The 17,829-nt window shown below is 51.1% G+C and overlaps 6 protein-coding genes across 6 annotated transcripts; 1 reads left to right on the top strand and 5 right to left on the bottom strand.

The window, feature by feature from the left end:
• Positions 1–561: 561 nt before the first annotated feature.
• On the bottom strand, positions 562–831 carry Pdw03_4146 (uncharacterized protein; the record flags this gene model as incomplete). The annotated part of the gene is made up of 1 exon (XM_066100670.1): positions 562–831. One exon carries the CDS (start codon positions 829–831, stop codon positions 562–564), a length of 270 nt encoding a protein of 89 aa, XP_065956070.1.
• Positions 832–1,048: 217 nt separating this feature from the next.
• On the bottom strand, positions 1,049–2,632 carry Pdw03_4145 (reverse transcriptase; the record flags this gene model as incomplete). Its single annotated transcript, XM_066100669.1, has 1 exon — positions 1,049–2,632. The coding sequence occupies one exon, from the start codon at positions 2,630–2,632 to the stop codon at positions 1,049–1,051; it is 1,584 nt and encodes a 527-aa protein (XP_065956069.1).
• A 1,655-nt stretch (positions 2,633–4,287) lies between these two features.
• Positions 4,288–6,706, bottom strand: Pdw03_4144 (reverse transcriptase; the record flags this gene model as incomplete). The annotated part of the gene is made up of 4 exons (XM_066100668.1): positions 4,288–4,323; positions 4,391–5,833; positions 5,950–5,971; positions 6,018–6,706. The coding sequence occupies 4 exons, from the start codon at positions 6,704–6,706 to the stop codon at positions 4,288–4,290; spliced, it is 2,190 nt and encodes a 729-aa protein (XP_065956068.1).
• A 1,314-nt stretch (positions 6,707–8,020) lies between these two features.
• On the bottom strand, positions 8,021–8,674 carry Pdw03_4143 (protein hob1; the record flags this gene model as incomplete). Its single annotated transcript, XM_014675967.1, has 1 exon — positions 8,021–8,674. One exon carries the CDS (start codon positions 8,672–8,674, stop codon positions 8,021–8,023), a length of 654 nt encoding a protein of 217 aa, XP_014531453.1.
• A 1,570-nt stretch (positions 8,675–10,244) lies between these two features.
• On the top strand, positions 10,245–11,902 carry Pdw03_4142 (Phospho-2-dehydro-3-deoxyheptonate aldolase, class II; the record flags this gene model as incomplete). Its single annotated transcript, XM_014675968.1, has 6 exons — positions 10,245–10,266; positions 10,330–10,439; positions 10,493–10,556; positions 10,611–10,703; positions 10,761–10,812; positions 10,864–11,902. 6 exons carry the CDS (start codon positions 10,245–10,247, stop codon positions 11,900–11,902), a joined length of 1,380 nt encoding a protein of 459 aa, XP_014531454.1.
• A 319-nt stretch (positions 11,903–12,221) lies between these two features.
• On the bottom strand, positions 12,222–17,013 carry Pdw03_4141 (BRCT domain; the record flags this gene model as incomplete). Its single annotated transcript, XM_066100667.1, has 2 exons — positions 12,222–12,786; positions 12,845–17,013. The coding sequence occupies 2 exons, from the start codon at positions 17,011–17,013 to the stop codon at positions 12,222–12,224; spliced, it is 4,734 nt and encodes a 1,577-aa protein (XP_065956067.1).
• Between the last annotated feature and the right edge of the window lie 816 nt (positions 17,014–17,829).

The raw sequence follows: 17,829 nt of genomic DNA, 5'->3' as shown, positions 1-17,829 counted from the left end.
GCTTTGCTACAACTACCACCGCGTCGAGTCATCCTTTCGTTCTTCACCCATCCGATCCATTTCTCACCTGATAGTTACATCCTCACTGTCTCTTTTCACTTCATGAATTCTCTTAGGGGCTTTGACTCGCTGACAACCATGCATTGCAGCACAGGTATACCCCAATCACTGCCCTTCACGATGTCCTCGTCGGCGGATCCCAACTTTTCCGCCATCGTGTCAAGCTGGGAGCAAGCCTATCACGATGCATGGCGACAATTCCACACTTGCATTGTAGAAATACTGTGCAGGTTAGCCTGGCACAGTCCATCTCCCGAGGATCGCCAAACGACAATTGATGTTATGGAATTAAGCTGGTTGTGGTAAAGATGATCTTATTACTATAGAGTTGTTGCGTAGGATAAGTACGCTGCTTAATAATATGTATGTCATCATCCATCCCTCACAACTGCCCCCGTTGAAAGCGTGCTGCCGCCCTCGGTAGCATCGGATGTGTGTCTAAAAGTCCATTGCAAGAAGTCCATTGCCTGCTAGTCGTGCAGGGAAAGGGGCGTCTGTGGTTCAACCACCATCCGGTGGGCTAAGTACCGCAGCAAGTAGGCCCAGGTCATTGTCATCAGCCACATCATCTGTAAGCGAACCGCTGTGATCCTCAACTAGCCTGGATTCATCACCAGCATCAGTTGTCGCGTCCCCGTCAGAGTCCGTGGCAGCGAGACTGCGGGCGCGTCCACGTCCTCGTGTCTGACGTGGGCGACCTCGATGAGATCCCCTTGCCGAGCTTGGGGGGGGTTGAGCCAGGGTTGGCTTCTGAGGTGTTTGGGGAGGCATTGGCTGGTTAATGGGTTGGTCTTGTTGAGGGTAGCTCTGGATAAAAAAAATGATGAAACAGTGACAGTTCTGATGAAGAACTGAGAGATGTGAATGGAAGAAGAAGTAGCAAGAGAAACACATGAGAGTAATAAAACAAACAAACAAGGAGCGGGCATCAGCAAAGGGTATATCAAATATGAACGCTAATATAAACAAGCCCGCTTCAGATGTATGATTAATTTGTGAACTCCTGCGTATGATGCAGGACGTCTTGGAGGTATTCTAGGACCTTTTCTTCTGCTCCCACCAGGTTATCCTCATCCAGCCACTCCAGGTGTTCATTCCCCACTCCGGACCACCGGACTAGGTACTGCTTTCGTCGACCCCGTCCGCGGCCTCTGTGTCGCATATCCAGGACCGCGTCTACGTCTGCACGATCTGTGTCTTCTGGAAAGCGTGGGTCGAACGTGGAGGGAGGTTCAGCTGAAGAGAGATCGCCTTCTTGAGGGGCACGTTCTAGGTGTTGTAATGATACCACTGGGTGAGCTCCAGCAAGCTCTGGCGGCATCTGCAAGCGATATGCCAGGCGTCCGACGCGTTCAATGACACGGCACTTTATATGTCGCTGGGTAAGTTTCCTTGTGATGTTGCGCGATGGCCATACATAACCTGGCTCAGTCCCTTGCGCAAGACGTAAGTATACGAAGTCATTCTTCTGGAAAAAGATAGGCTTGTGACGGCTATCGTATTGCTTCTTCATCACCATAGCCGCGTACTTGGCACATTCGTCAGCGTCCTGTCGGCTCGCTTGGGGAGATCCGACGAAAGCCTGACGGAGGAGATTCCATGGCATACGTAGATCGACACCGAACATAAGTTTATGTGGTGAGTCGCCAGTGGATACATTGACTGAGGCATTCAGTGAGGCTTGCATTGGCGCGAGACCTTCGTCCCAATCCGCTTCTTGGTGGATATTCTGCCAGTGGCGTAGCCAGATTTCGCCTGTTTGGTTCGAACGTTCCGATTGGCCGTCCGCCTGTGGGTTATACGCCGCCGTATATAGGAGCTTAGTGCGTAGGGCAGTAAATATACCCTTCCAGAAGCCTTGAACAAAGCGCTTGTCCCGGTCGGAGATCCACACCACGGGGATCCCCCAGTCGCCCTTCTGGAGGTCACGGAGGACCGCGATAGCCCATTCTTCACCGCTCCAGGTCTTCTTTCCGGGCGTCGAGCCGATACGCTTTGTGGATTTACATGTGTAGATTGCCACCGCATCGAAACCCTTCTTCGTGCGTGGCAGGCCGGTAACAAAGTCAATTGTCAGCGTATGAAACGGGATCGGTGGCGCGAGAATCGGCTGAAGTGATCCGTATGGTTTGTGACGATGTACTGCGTTTTTCTTGCACTCGTCACACTGGTCGATATACACCCGGAGCTTTTTTGCTCCCTTGTGTATGACAAAGCCTCGCATCTTCTGCCAGGCGCGATGGAAACCGAGGTGTCCGTCACCGTGTGCCATTTCGAAGATATCATCTTTGATCGACTCAGGAATACACAGCCACCGGTCGCCGTCGGCCTGCGTTGAATACAGCAAGCCGTCGTCGGTTTCGTAGGGTAGACGTGGCTTGATAGGGTCGGGGTCCTGTGTCACCCTTTGGAGCTCGTTGAGGACAAGGCTCCATTTAGGGTCTTCCTTGTAAGCTGTTCGCACACGTTGCTTGAAATCATCGGAGAGCTGTACGTAGGACGTGAGGAAGGCGTAGGCCTCATCAGGAACGTCCCATGTGGATGCCGCGCCAGGCAACGCCAGGTCAGACATCAAGCTGACAGGCCTAATTACGTCAGACGCGGGGTCGGCGTACAGGGCTTCCAGGTCATCGTCTTCACGGGGCTGGGCTTTGTCCACTGCTGATAGACGGGAAAGAGCGTCTGCGACGTAGTTTAATTTGCCCGCCTTGTGATGGACTTGCAGACGAAACTGCTGGAGATACTGAGACGCTCGCACCAGACGCAGGTTTAGTCGATCTGGTGACGCGGATACCAAAGAGGTAGCGAGATTAATCGTCGCTATGTGGTCAGTGTAGGCTACTGGTGTCAAGTCTTCCGGAGCTGCTTCGATCATGTGTCGGATTTTGCGTACGACCCAGACAATGCAAGAGACCTCTAATTCCGTTGCCCAGTACTGTTTCTCGGCTGGGGTCAGCAGTCGACTCAGGAACATGATTGGTTCTACCGCGGTCGACGGTGGGGTCATCTTCAGGTTTGTGTGTGTGTAGTCACGCTTCACATGGAATACCATAGCTCCATGACCGCCTTCCTGGGATGCGTCGATGTCGAAATACAATCGCCGTGTCCGGTCCCAATGCGCTAGCCATCGGGGATCCTGGAAGACCGCTTGGATGGCATCGAAGGAGGCAAGCTCACGCTCCGTCGGATGCGCGTACCGTGTGCGGGTAGACCACTCTCGACGTGGACGTCCTTTGACAGGGCTTCCACGTAGGAGCTCGGTCTTTCGGATCTGTAGTGGCTCGGATTTCTTTGCATATAACGGGACGTACTGGCGTAATGCGCCAGTCATACCGAGGTACGTTTCCAGCTGACGCAACGTACGTGGGAACTCCAGGCCGGCGATTGCCTTAATCTTGTCTTCGGGTGTGGTCATGCCCAATGCGTCTACCCGCTGGCCTAGCAACGAGACCTCGGGAAAGGCGATATACGCCTTCTTAGGCTCCAGGGATACTGAATGCTTCTCGAGAACACCCAGGACCAAAGACAAGTGCTCGATGTGGAGGTGGAAGGCGTCCGACGCCACAACGATGTCATCAAGGTATGCCCTACAGAAGTCTGCAAACTCCTTCAGGAGCAAGTCCATCTGACGTTGGACATATGGCACGCTATTGCAAAAGCCCATAACGGCCACATGGAACATCTCCTGGCCCCTATGTGAGACGACACATATACGATCGCGGTGGTCACGTCGGACACGCCACTGGTAAAAGAATTTCGCTGCGTCTAACACAGAGATATATTGCTTACCCTGAGTTAGGAGGACGATGTCGTCTATTGTAGGGATAGGATAAATGTCTCGCTGGACGACCTTGTTTAACGGACGGAGGTCGACGACGGCGCGACCTTTTCGCTCGGGCTCACGCCCTGGGTGCTGGACCACGCGCCAGACGACAAAGACTGGGAAACCTGTAGCCGTGTGCTCAGTCGTATAGCTCATCTTTCCTTGGTCGTGTAGAGGCTGGAAAGTCTCATCGATCACGGCACGGTCCCTCGGGCCGACAGGGTAGATTTTGGATTTTGGGAGTTTAGATTCCCAGCCTGGAACCAGCGGGATGGTCATCCATCGATCCTCGGGAACGTCAACCACAGTAGGCCGATTGCCCCAGACATCGTATGACATCAAAAGTTCCGTCAGTTGTTGAGCTTGGGAAGGCTGTAAACCGGCCCATAACGTGATTCCGTTATTTAGCTGAATACCGTCGTCTTGCGCATGACGTAGGCCTTCATTAGGCGGGTTAGCGTTAGTATCGAAATCCGTTTCGGTGGTAGAACGGCCGAGCTCCGCGACTATTGGTTCCACTGCGCAAGCCATAGGCATATCTGCCTCATATAGGGTGCCAATGCGATCCCGCCGGCGAAGGGAGATCGGGTCGGGAGTATCGTTGACAGCTTGGACCCAGGCAAAGTTTGCCTCGACCAAATGAGAGTAAAATGCAGCTTGGCGATGACGACCTTCAAATACGTAATCCCGATCATCAGGCAGCGTTGCCTGCACACGCGCTGGCACACGCACAATAGAGCGCGGGGGAATGAGGACGTGTTCAGCTGCGTAGACTGCCCGCTGGGCCGCGTGGTGGGGCTTAGCGTGTGTGGAAATCGGAATCTCCAGACCCATACATGACGGGATCTTGACTGTCTTCGCGTCAAAGTCCAACCGGAAGCCTTCATGACCTATGACGTCCATCCCGATCAAGAGCTTCGCTTTTAGGTTTTCGACCAAATGAGCCTCGATGCGGATACAAGCTGCGTTATCCGCGCCGCGGAAGAAAGCATCGAACGAGACAAATGCGGACGATAAATGGCGGGATCCGATCCCGGCGACGGGCACTGGTGTACACTTTTGCAACGGGATTCCTAGGGACTTTGCAAGGTCTGCGTCAATAATGGTCATGACGCATCCGGTATCGAGGCATGCGACAAGCAGCTTATGTTGGTCTATCAATCCGACGACGGTCGACGCATATCGCCAGGACTTGTAAGCCATACCCGGCTGAGTAGCTCGTGCCCGGTCTGATCTGATTATTGGCAAGTCCGGGGGTAGGGCATCCGTCTCAGTACCATCCTGCTGGGATACGTAGTACGCAACGGTGGTGTCATCGACTGCGGCTGCTGTGTGTCTCGAAGCGCAGTCCTTTAGGTGCGCGTGGAGTTTGTTATTGGATAAAAAGGCGGCAGAGCAGTGTAGGCAGGTGGCGGTAGGTGTGAGATCCTCTGTCACGGAGTAACATGGTTGGTCATGGTCGTCCTCGTTGTCCTGAAAAGGAGGGGCCTGCCAGTACGCTTGAGGATCCTCCTCAGGGTACTCCGCATAGCTGTTGTATTCCTCATCTACATAATACGCGTCATTGTGGGGGTCATAGAAGTGCTGGCCGTCGTAAAACGCTGGCAAGCTCTCGTCGGGAGGAGCAACTTCCTGTGGCTCCGCTTGGTATGCTGCAGCTGGCCGAGCGCGTGGCTGCCGCGCTACGTAGCCTGTGTTGGAGTAACCGGCTTGATTCCACGGCTTGTCAGAGAGCAAGAGCTGGCCGGCTAGGTTGGTCTGGCCCTGCGGCGGCTGCTGCTGCTGCTGCTGACGCGGCTGGTAGGCTCCTTGTGGTTGTTGTTGCTGAGGCGGTACGTAAGACGTACGCTGAGCCTGGATTTGAGGAACATTTGGCGGTGGCTGGTAAGCATTCCTAGGGAACTGCTGCTGTGATTGACGTTGTACGTTAGGAATCGAATTCCACATAAGCTGGCGATTGTCAGTTTGTGTGTCCCGTGGACGGAAGGGTAGCTGGTTTGGTTGTTGTCCACGACCGTAGGCGTAACCTGCATTACGAGGATTATACTGGGGCTGGTGTTGCTGACCTTGATAACGAACTGATTGGGGCTGCGTCTGACGCTGCATCGGTCGAGCGCGTTGCGACATCTCATACCACTGTCCATAACGCAAATCTAAGTCTGCCATGAACTGCGAGATCGTGGTAGCTGGGCTGGGTTCCCGTATGTCACGCTGAAGTGCTGGTTCAAGACGTGTCCACACTAGGCGGAGCACTGTTGTAGTACCTGTTATCTCGGCTGCTTGGGCGTCTCGTAACATGTTTTGGGCCCATTCTGTAACACTGCGCCCTGCGCGTACGTCCCGCCAGGAGTAGACTGATGACGGTGCCATCACTTTGACGATCGCCTCTGTGGCGCGCGGCTTGAACCGTCTTTCAAGGGTGGCGAACCAGCCCAACTCCAGAGAGCGGACACTTAAATCCTGCCTCTCTTCGTCTGACAGCTCCGCGCTGTACCATCGAGCTGCTGCCTCCCGCAGGCACGATGGTAGGTTCGCTCGGACCACTTCCTCAGATTTCAACGGGATCAATGCCTTTAGCAGGTTGATGAAGGCATAAACATTCGTGTAGTACATGGTTCCCCGAAGAGTGCGTACATGTACGTCTGACGTAGGGTCAGGTGTGAAGTAACCTACGTCGTCCGTCTTCCAGTGCGCGGTGCTATGTGGTGCATCCTGTCCGTCTCGACCCGGTGGCCCGCGGATATCGTCACGACGCGCCGTGATGACTTCGTCAACTATTGCTCGAACGTTGTCGACCTCGTTTAGCTCGAGTAAGCGCGTCATCAAGGATTTCATGCAGTTCAGCCCTCGACAGGGTGATATTGGACGAAGGTCCCTGCGGGACGTCCTGCTGTGTGCCCTGCATTGGGGCTAGTGGGGTAGTGAGCTGAGGGAGGCGTAAGTTGTATGCGAAGCGTAGGTGATCTTGTAGGTGATCTGAACCCTTCTACCGCTGGTAACCCAGGGGCTTAGCGACCGGAAAATTCGGTAACCGTATGGTATGCCTAACCAGAGGACCTCTGGCTTAATCAGGACATGCTACCAATGTGTTATGGAATTAAGCTGGTTGTGGTAAAGATGATCTTATTACTATAGAGTTGTTGCGTAGGATAAGTACGCTGCTTAATAATATGTATGTCATCATCCATCCCTCACAATTGATAACCTAAATCAACTTACAATTAAGGTTGACACTATCCAAATCACGGGACAGGCCATGTTTGAGCATGTTCCAGGCTGCCAGACCGTGCGTGGGGAGACCCTTACTTACTTCGCCGATGAGTTCATCCAGGACTGTCCCAAGCTTCAGTTCAAGCTGAACATGTTGTCGTGGAGACTCAGGAATCGCCCGAATAGCGACAGAACCGTGTACAATCGCCTTCTTAGGCTGCTAGACTCCATCAAGGATCGGGTGTCTGACTAATGACCTAGATTGTTTGGTTGGTCGGGTAGCATCAGTTTCGATTGGTATTGATTTTGACGATTTTTAACCTGGTTTGGCGAAAAGACCGAGCAACTTACGACACCCTTGTTACAATTTTAGAAACTTGAATCACAAGTAGTTAAGATGTTTGATTCAGTAGGTTGCATGGTCTGATTTTCTAGACTGCATCCCTGCTTATATTCAGCATGTATGTAATAGCGAGCTAAATCGGGTCAATGAATTCATCATCATCATCATCATCATCCCTGCTTATATCGATTTTAGACATGTTGACCTCTTACTTCTACACAGACTGCAAACCGAGAGCAATTCATTGTACCTATCGTGTGTTCTCAGGATTTCGGCGGTAGTTGATCTCGAACATAGATAGTGAGAGTCAAGCTGGATATGGTTTTGAATTCTGCGTAACCCGCGAACTCTGAAGCCAATTTGCTCTTTTGGAGCTTGTAACGATTGATAGACAATATGACTCGTCCACATGGTGCAAGGTTTAGAGGACATGTAGTTCACAATTCATCCCATACTGTATTTGCAATGAAATTCAGTACCTCCACGTGTATGTACATATTTAGTGAAGCGTTAACGTACACAGAGATTTATGTACCTTGAGTCCAAGTTGATTACACGCGAGCGAATAAATCCTCAGAAATGCTCTACAGGGCCAGAGCCAGAGCCAAAGCACCAGCTGCACCAGCAACACTCAAGGCAATGCCTCCAGTGGGAGCGGGGGCGCCACCAGTAGATTTCGAAGAAGAGGGAGAAGACGATGTAGAGCTGGAGCTCGAATCAGAACTGGAGGCAGAGGGGGTGATGGCAGCGTCAGAGCTAGAGTCTGAGGAGGGAGTGGAAGCCAAAGTGGTCTCGGCAGCATTGGAAGAGATCTCGACAGCATTGGAGGTCTGGCTGGCAGCGGTGGAGAAGCCAGTTTCGATGGCGCTGTTATCAGCAGTCTCAGTCTGAGCAGCACTGCTATCGGCGGTTGCCGTAGCATCAAAGATCTGGTCATTGATGTTGGAAGTGGCCCATGCCTTGACGCTGCTAGGCAGTGCGTTGTACCAAGCGGGGTAGGTTCCAGCCGCAACTTCGCTGACAATCGAAGAGAGGGAGGTGGGGTCCATGATGTCGTTATACCAAGAGGACGGGATGGCCGTTGCCAGAACCGTCATGATGGAGCTGGGTACATCCGCAATGTCGTAAGCATTATCGCTATCGGCGGAATCAGTGCCTGAAGATGTGGCAGTAGAATCCGCAGGGGCAGCCAGAGCCGTGGCGGCGAGGAAAAGAGTGGCAAGGATCGTGTACTGCATGGTTAAAAGAGTGTGTGAGGACAGGGGATAGGGAATAGGGGAAAGGAAAACAACGAGGGCTTAAATAGAAGAGCCGAAGAGACGGCGGCTATGGGGCTCTTTCAACCGTGGAACCTTGAAAGGGCCCAGGGCCCAGGCCCCACGTTTTTACTTTGGTTAGGGCCACGCTAGTACTAAACAAGCAAAAGCCACATCGACGCTTGCCTAAAATGGCGACGCCACGGGTAATTGGCCAATCAGTCGGCCCGATTAGACCAATTTGACCAATTTCCTCGACGCTAGGCATTTCGATGCGAAAGTTGCCTGTGCTATGGCTGGGACTAATTTCTGGTGCATTTGCGCTGGAGTCGATTACGATCTATCGTGCCCCTTTTTTTATTATTTCCGTGTTCCGTCCTTTTCTTTTCTAAATTTAGCTAGTCTGGGGTAGTGAAGAATATGAAATCTGTACGTACGGTGTGCTTGGTATTCATATCGGCAATTCTAAATGGAGCCTTCCCTAAGGAGAGTATTAAACTTGGAAAAAAAATAAGGGTTGTTGCCTCTGGACTTTGTCAATTTTAGTACGTCCTCGATATGACGGGCTTGACATTACACTTGTCAATGCCCTAAGCCCTACGGAGTACGTCTGCCAATGGGTAATTTCGAATTTCACTGTAGGGCGTGATACCTGACCGTACATGATGGTTCACTGGGTACGTGGTGGTCTGGTACGGGGAACTCCGTAGTCGTCTACTCCGTATCGACTAGTGCTTATGCTATTAAAAACTCTGTTGAATGTGATTAATCCCACTCATTCGATCCGATTCCACGAACATAACATAACGTTCGACTTTATCAGTCCTGTTACAACATACAGCCAGGGCAAACATAGCTTTGCTATAACTGTTTTGTCTCAATTCATCATGATTTAAAATGCTGCATGTGTGACATCACAAAACACTGCAGACAGTGCGTGGTGTTGGAGAAAACCGCCCGCTTAGTCCAGTCAGACCGTTTGCAAGGTTCAAGGGTCACTCAGAGATATCTGAAACAGACCTCTAAAACTATCCAAGAAGTCATCTGAGGACACTTAGATAAAACTAACCCTAAGGACCTATTTGCTAGTCATTTCTAACAGTTCCATGTAGCTCTTTCCAAACTCACACAGTGTTGCTTGATTGCAAATAAAGAATCCCATTGGGCACAGACCAAAGGGTTCCATAGAATTCGCAATATGTACTCCGTAGCAACCTCTAACCTCCATTCCTCAAACCATCGAATAAGTACCTCTTGACTTGTACCTGGTCGCACAGAAAGTGAGATCAATGGAGTGCCTATTTTATCAGGCATCAAAATGAGTCATCCGAGCCCCGGGAATAAGCGTCTCACGTACACACACCACAATGTTGGCTTTCTTTATTATGGGCCCGTGATATCTTTTCGCTTGTCCTTTGTTGCTAGTTCTGAGAAATTGTACTCATTCCACTGCCGATCTTGACACATCTCTCATTGCATTTGTTTGTTACTGCACGTCAAAAGGGAAGACACTTAAAATCCTCCCGCCACCTTTCGGGATCAACTGCCCACCATGGCCGAATGGAGCCCTAGTTGTAAGAGCAAAAATCCGCAACCCCCATTTCCTCGTCTGTTCTAGTGTCACTGACTATACTCAGCTTGGACGCAAAAGCCCATCAAGCAAGATGTCATTTACGAAGATCTTCCAGGGCTGAAAGAGTCGCTGCAGAAACTACAGAAGCTCCCTCCCCTTGTGACCACACAAGAAGTATGTATTTTCGTTAGACGATAGAAGAACTATCATTTTGACCTGGTTGTCAGATTATCAATCTTAAGAAAAGCCTACGAAATGTCGCTTTGGGCAAAGCATTCGTTCTCCAGGGTGGTACGTTGCACAGGAAAATCTTTCCTAACCACAAGGACTAAGCAATTCAAACAGGTGACTGTGCGGAGCTTTTCGACTATTGCAGCCAAGAAATGATTGAAGCCAAGGTCAAGCTCTTGTTGCAAATGAGTTTGGTTCTCATCTGGGGTACGTCAGAGGGACTTCTGCAAAAAGCAAAGAAACTGGCAACTAATCCATCGATAGGTGCCAATAAGCCCGTCATCCGTATTGCTCGGATTGCAGGCCAGTTCGCAAAGTAGGTTCTTAATTCATGAATTCATAACCACAAACCTAATATCAAAACTAGGCCACGCTCAAGTCCAACAGAGGTCATCAACGGAGTGGAAATGCCCTCTTTCCGCGGTGACAACATTAATGGCTTCGCGGCAGACGCTGCATCCCGCCATCCAGACCCATCCCGTCTAGTCTCAGCCTACTTCCACTCCGCGGCAACCCTAAATTACCTCCGTGCCTCCCTGTCATCAGGCCTGGCAGATCTGCACTCCCCACTAGACTGGGGTCTGGGCCATGTAATCACGCCCTCAATCAAAGAGCAATACGCCAAAACCGTCGGCGCGGTAAAGGATGCCCTGCGCTTTATGCACACAGTAGGAATCGACAAAGACCGTGGCTTCGAGACAGCCGACATCTTCACCAGTCACGAGGGTCTTTCCCTGGAATACGAGCAGAGCCTAACCAGACTCCTTCGCCACCCAGTGCACGCAGGAAGCAGCACCGCGTCCCCCGAGACAGGCTATTACGCGACATCCGGCCACTTCCTCTGGATCGGTGATCGCACACGCCAACTCGGCGGTGCGCACGTCGAGTTCTTCCGTGGGATCGCCAACCCCATCGGAATCAAGATCGGGCCTAGTATGGCGCCGGACGAGCTGGTGCAGCTTTTGGATATCGTTAACCCGGATCGTGAGGTTGGAAAGGTGACTTTGATCTCCCGGTACGGCGCTTCGAAAATCGCCAACTTCCTTCCTGGCCATATTGCCGCTGTGCAGGCCTCTGGTCATATCCCTGTCTGGCAATGTGACCCTATGCATGGCAATACCCAGAGCACGCCATCTGGTGTGAAGACCCGCCATTTTACAGACATCTTGTCTGAGTTGAAGCAGGCGTTGGAAATCCATCGTGCTGCTGGGTCATTCCTTGGTGGTATGCATCTTGAACTTACTGGGGAGGCTGTCACTGAGTGTGTGGGTGGTGCTGCTGGGCTGACGGAGGATGGGCTTGGGGAGCGGTATACGACATTCTGTGATCCGCGCTTGAATGAGAAGCAGGCATTGGAGCTCGCTTTCTTGGTTGCTGGATTCTATCGTGAAGAGTCGCAGGAGTAATATCGTATGGTGAAGCGGTGAAGCGACAACGAAAACATTTTGGGTAGTATCATCGAGTTTCTGAATCAAAAGTCATGTGTTTTGCAAGTTGATCGTGGATATGAGTCTGCATTTAGTTTAAGCTGGGATTATGTTTAGTTTAATTGAGATTCAAAACAAGAAGTAACAACCTTTGGCCTTGCGCAAAAATAGTCCAACCTGTCCAGCTCGCGGTCGTGGGGCAAATGTCAAAAAACGCCTAAACAAAGAGATGTCCCCATATTTACAGTGACGGGGTATGGATTTACAGAACACGAGCAATGCCAAAAATGAGAAAAAATCAAGGAACAAGAGGGCTAGCGATGGAAGGCTTGTAAACAAGACTCTTGCGCCTGGCAGCCTCCATACGGAAGCGGCGCTGTCTCCTAGATTCCTCGTCTTGTCCGTCATCCAGAATATTGCTCGCGGGCTTAGCACTCGGGAACAGACCTCGGTTGCTCTGCTTTGGTGGGCAGGACTGTTGGAGAAGCTTGGAGCGATTGCCAAGGAATCCGGGCGTAGCGGGCGACATGCCAATGGCATCAAGGTTGGCGAAGTTGTATCCTGGAGTAGCAGGGAAATGGTACCTATCAGCAGAGGACTGTTGTGGGGGTGTGGATGGCATCTGCTGCTGGTGGGTTAAAGGTGTGATCTTGCGGAAACCCTCAACGGCACCTGCGTTGACACCACTGCGACGTCGGACGGCAGACGGCACGGGAGATTCGGAAATGCGCACGAGTGTGCCGTTCACATTGCTTAGCGCACGAGGCTCCATACTTTTGCGGCGCTTGGCGCCTCCACGTGGGATGATAGAGCAGTCAACCGCGTACGGGGTTTCATTGAGCCATTGGTTTTCCCGTTCACAACTAGAAATAACAGTCAGAAACGCAATGTAAAATAATAGTATACAAAAGGGAAACTTGCTCGAGGACCCAGCCGACTCCAACACACTTGACAAGGCCCGCTGCCTTCTTGACTTTCTCCAGGGTTCGCAAACCACCATCCTTATACACAACATGGGTGATACCAATTCTCAAGTCCTTGGGTTCTACATCATCAACTGGCGATAGACTGGAACGAGGGTTCCAGGACCAGGACTTCACACACCGGGCACCCATTTGCTGCAATAGTTCCACAAAGATACCGGAGGCATCCTCACCCTCGGTTGTATGAACATCCACATGCACGACCGCCCCGTGCAGAGCTTTCTGTTCAGTGCTAATGCTACGACGCGGCTTCTTGGCAGGACTAGCCGTTATGGCAGAAGTATCATGCGCAGCCAACACAGGTGTTTTAACACTGCTGCGTCTACCTGCAATAGAACGACGTTTTGGTGTCGGACTTCTGCTCACCCGTGGAGATTTCCGAGAGGGAGACAAAACTGGTACACTGTCATTAAGTGCCTTATAGGTGGGCTTGCGAACGCGTGAAGAAGACCGAGTGGGAGATGGGCTTGAGAGCGACAGGCCTCTCTTGCGGGACAGCTTTAGAGGTGATACATCACCAGCGGCTTTCAGGGGCACTTTTGACACGGTGTGAATGGTACGTAGTTCGTCGGGTTGGAGTTGAGCCTTCATTGGGGTTGAAGGAAGAATTGTAGGACCGCAGTTCTCCTTGTCATCTAGTAGATGAAACTTTTGGGCCTGGCCTTGCGAGACTTCAGTGGTAGAAAAATGTTCCAGTTCAATGATCTCGGAATCAGGATCCTCGAAAATATCCGTGCTTGTTTTCGGCGAGTCTATTGTTTTGGAGTCTTCATAGAAGGAAGATCGCCGTGGAGTCGGTTCATACTCAAGGTTCATGCGAGGATCATTGCTTTGAGGCTGAAGTGGCAGTTCGGCAAACAAAGAGGAGATTTTCGCCAAAGGGCTCTTTGACAAATCGGGATACGACACAACTTCAGAATTTGTTGCAGTTTCGTTGTTGTTGCGGTCCAAGGGGCCTACTAACGAGAAAACTCCACGGCGACGCGGTCGGAGTGATCTAGCCTGGGAAGGGGTATTCTGTTCCCAACGGCCAAACTTTTGCGCCAGTGGCGTAAAACCTAGGCTAGACTCAGCAGGGGATTGGTGCTGATCAGCAACGCTTGGTGTGTTGAAGAAACTAGGTGTCTTTAACGGAGGACTGTCGGCCTGGGTGTTTGGCGTCCAATTATTTTCTTCATGCAGGGGTGTGTCAATGATGACAATATTGGCATTCTTGGCATCGAGGGTGGAGCCAAGTTCATTCTCTGAGTTGGCCGGGCGATTCAAGGCGAAAGGAGTAAATTCGCCGCCCATGGGACTTGGTTGTGGTGAAGCAATTGATTTCGTCCTTTGGAAAGAGGTTTGAACGTTTTCGGCATGCTTGTTCTCCTCTGGCGAAGCAGGTTTAGATGAGATTGTAGCAAACTCAGGCCCGGCCAGGATAGACTCGGTGTCTTCCACATCGCTTTCCTCCCGCATCAATTTTTCCTCTTCCTCGGGTTGAAGAACGGCCTCTTCTTGCCATTCACGTTCACTTTCCAAGAAATATTCCAAGTCAACCGTTGGCTGGGCTTCGTCGCCATAGGTCAATTTCAATGGTGACCTGGAGGACGAAGCAAGTTCATTCGGCTGCTCTTCCACATATAGTTCTTGCATATCTGTAGTCTGAGAGGGCACTGGGGTCGATTCTCGGGACCCTTCCTCCTGGATCTCGCGCTCCAGAATTGCCAGCTCGTCTTCGGGATAATTCCTGTCCTCTATGACTGAGCCTGCCATCTGACCTTCTTCGTCATACAAGTCATTCTCTGCGAGGTTTGCATCTTCCATGGCGTCAAAGCAAGTTGTTTCAGGCTTCTCGTACTCGAATTCATTCTCGTCATTCTCGCCCTCTTCTAGGTCTGAGGTTTCTTGAGTTTGTTGGTCATAGAGATCATGCGCTGCAAATTGGGCATCTTCCATGGCGTCAAAGCAAATTGTTTCAGGCTCCTCGTACTCGAATTCGTTATCGTCATTCTCGCCCTCTTCTAGGTCTGAGGTTTCTTGAGTTTGTTGGCCATAGAGATCATGCGCTGCAAATTGGGCATCTTCCATGGCGTCAAAGCAAACTGTGTCGAGTTCTTCGTACTCAAATTCGCTTTCGTCTTGCGGGTCTTCTTCTCCTTCAAGATCTGAGGCTTCGTGGGCCGATTGTTCATGAAGCTCATGCACTGTGAATTGGGCGTCTTCCATGGCGTCAAAGCAAATTGTATCAGCCTCTTCATACTCAGGCTGATCCATGTCTTGAACATATTCACATTCAACTTCGTCCAGTTCTGACTCTGCCTCGGCCTCCATCTCCGCGGACAGAGAGTCGGTGTCTCGATCATTGAGTGAGTATCGGGCCAGTTCAGAGGAAGGTGTATACTTCTCAACGGAAGAAAGCGATGATGACATCCTATTAGAAGATAGCTCAATGCCAAAAATGTCTCGAGCCACATCCTCTACCATTTCAGTGTCTTTTTCAAAAGCCAACTCGTCTGGCTGGCTTTCCTGTGGCGAAGATTCGGGGGGGGTGGATTGTGCAATTTTGTCTGTTTTAGACGGGGTTCCATCATTTTCCATGGTGTTGGAGGGGCCCATGGATGCATGAGCCGAGAACAACGAGGTTTTGAACGGAGATGCTATTCTCTTTGCGGGGCTTTGAAACAAGGGTGTACGAGCAGGAGCAGCTGATGTGGAAGCCTGGAAAGGATATTGCGAGAATGTAACACCCAAATGACCCTTCTTAGGTGACATCTTCAATGGAGAAGTGCGTCCTAGTGTAAAATCAGGTGCAGAAATCGGATTCACACTGCCTCCGAGGAAAGAACCGCCACGATTGGGGGTATCTCTCAAGGAGAACTGGAAGGGCGACGATGGCGCTGGTCGTCTCGCCGGGCTAGACATGATCATAGAATCACTGAAATTAATGGAATTGCTGAGTGGAATAGCGAGGTGACCATTATCTGTGACCGTGTTCTGGCTGCGGTTCGGCGCAAAGTTGATTTTCCTGACTGGGGAGCCAAGTCCAATGCCGTCTGATCCATGTTTGGGGGTTGGCAATTTCGGCTCACCATTCTCATCCATAAAGCTGGACGCCTTCTTGGGCGTAAAGTTGATCCTCCGTACAGGAGAGCTCAGTCCAGTTTTTCCCAGGCCATGTTTAACAGGCGAGTGAACAATCAGTTTGACCCGATCCTTGGTGTCGTCATTGATAGTGTTCAACTCGTCATCTTCTCCGTCAGAGCTTGCGTATGCTGATAGAGACTTTGCCACTTGCTTGGCCTTCTTGGGAGATAATGGTTGGGTCGCATCCTTCTTCGCTGCGGTTGGTTTCCTTCCACGAGTGCCAGTTGTCACAGGCTTGCGAGTTGGGGCTGCTCCGAGGCCAGTCTTGCCAACGCCCGCACCCTTGGTCGTTACTCGTCGACGACCAGTAGCTGGAATCTCGGGCTCCTCGGCTTCGGAATCAGAGACATTTTGAAATTTCACTGTCTTCTTCTTAGCGGGCCCACGTAGAAGGTTCGAACGCATAGTTGTCGAGTTAGTCGAAATCGTAATTTGGTTCAATTTCGTTTCATCTGCAGTGTCAACAGCCGCTCGTGTCCGCCTGCTCGTGGACACTGTTCCACGGGTCGCAGGGGCCTTCGCTGTCGTTGCCAATCTTGGTCGCCCCCTGGTTTTAGGGGCTGCTTCGGGCTTGGTCGCAGCAGCTTCGGCAGGTAGTGGGGTTTTCCTTGGTCTTCCAACACGCTTCTTTAGCGCTTCAGTTTGTTGTCCTAGCTTCTTTTCGCTAGCGTTATTTTGGGGGGTTGACGTGTCGGCGAGAGACACCGAGGAAGCCTTCTTTCCTTGCCCAGCCACAGTTGCAGTCACTTTCGGTTTAGTAGCTGGGCGGCCAAGAGGACGTCCGGTGGGGTTTGCTGGTTTGCTTGTGATAAACCCAAGCTCGTCATCGGATTCAGCATCGAGAGTCGAGGGCGCACTCCGTCGTGCTGGTGTTGCTCTTTGAGGGGCCTTCTTTTTTGCATCTGCGGCAGCTGTGGATTTGGTTGAAGTTCGTGCCACCCGTCTGGCAGGGGATTGCGGGATTACTGCAGCACGCGCCATGTTGATGTCGCGTTGTCGTTGATTGTCGCAGTTAGTATTGGCACGCGACGCTCATGGCGGGTTTGGGCGGTCAGATGTGATATCGGCCCGATGTCGCAAGGTCACAGGTTACCGGGAGTTGTCGAATTAGGTGCATGGAAGAGAAAGCAAGCAAAGCAAATAACCCACTGTGGAGGTGACCGCTGATCCGAGGTTGCTTGTTGTGGCGTTTCCCATAGCAACCCGATCACGTGAAACTACCTTCCCAGTCAACCCACGTCAACAAGCACGTTCTGGATTGACATGGACTCACGATAATCATGTTTTTACCAAGTGCAAGGTGAAGGTCTGTTCTTGGTGATTTTAAATTCCAATCGAGAAGTTCAACTAGTACCGTAATTCAGACGTTTATTCGGCCTGTGTGATGTAATTTCAACAACACTTGATTCCTTTAAAACGATCATGTTCTGGCGTGATACTACTTTGAACATCATAGCTACCATGAAAGATGAGATCGAAAACACCTTGGCTCATCTGCTAAGTACCCCAAAGTAAGCCGAGAGAGCTGCATCCATGCGCCAAGGCGTAAATCAAATGATGCGCAATTAATAGATGATCTGGACTGACCGCGGAACCTTTTTCCTTCTTCTCATAGAGTTCAGTGCAAATTTAAGTGGAAAGACTTGAAGACCATGTTTATTTGGTGGACGCTAATTTTTGAAAACGGTTGATTTGCGATCGAACTGAGAGAAGGTATGGACACTGCTGTACTGTAGTACAAATATGTTTGTTAACGGGCAAATATGCATTGAAATCGAAGTGGATCCCATAAAATCC

Source organism: Penicillium digitatum, chromosome 1 (assembly GCF_016767815.1).
Source record: "Penicillium digitatum chromosome 1, complete sequence".
NCBI classification, from domain to species: Eukaryota; Fungi; Ascomycota; class Eurotiomycetes; order Eurotiales; family Aspergillaceae; genus Penicillium; species Penicillium digitatum.
This window is presented reverse-complemented; position numbering and strand designations above follow the sequence as displayed.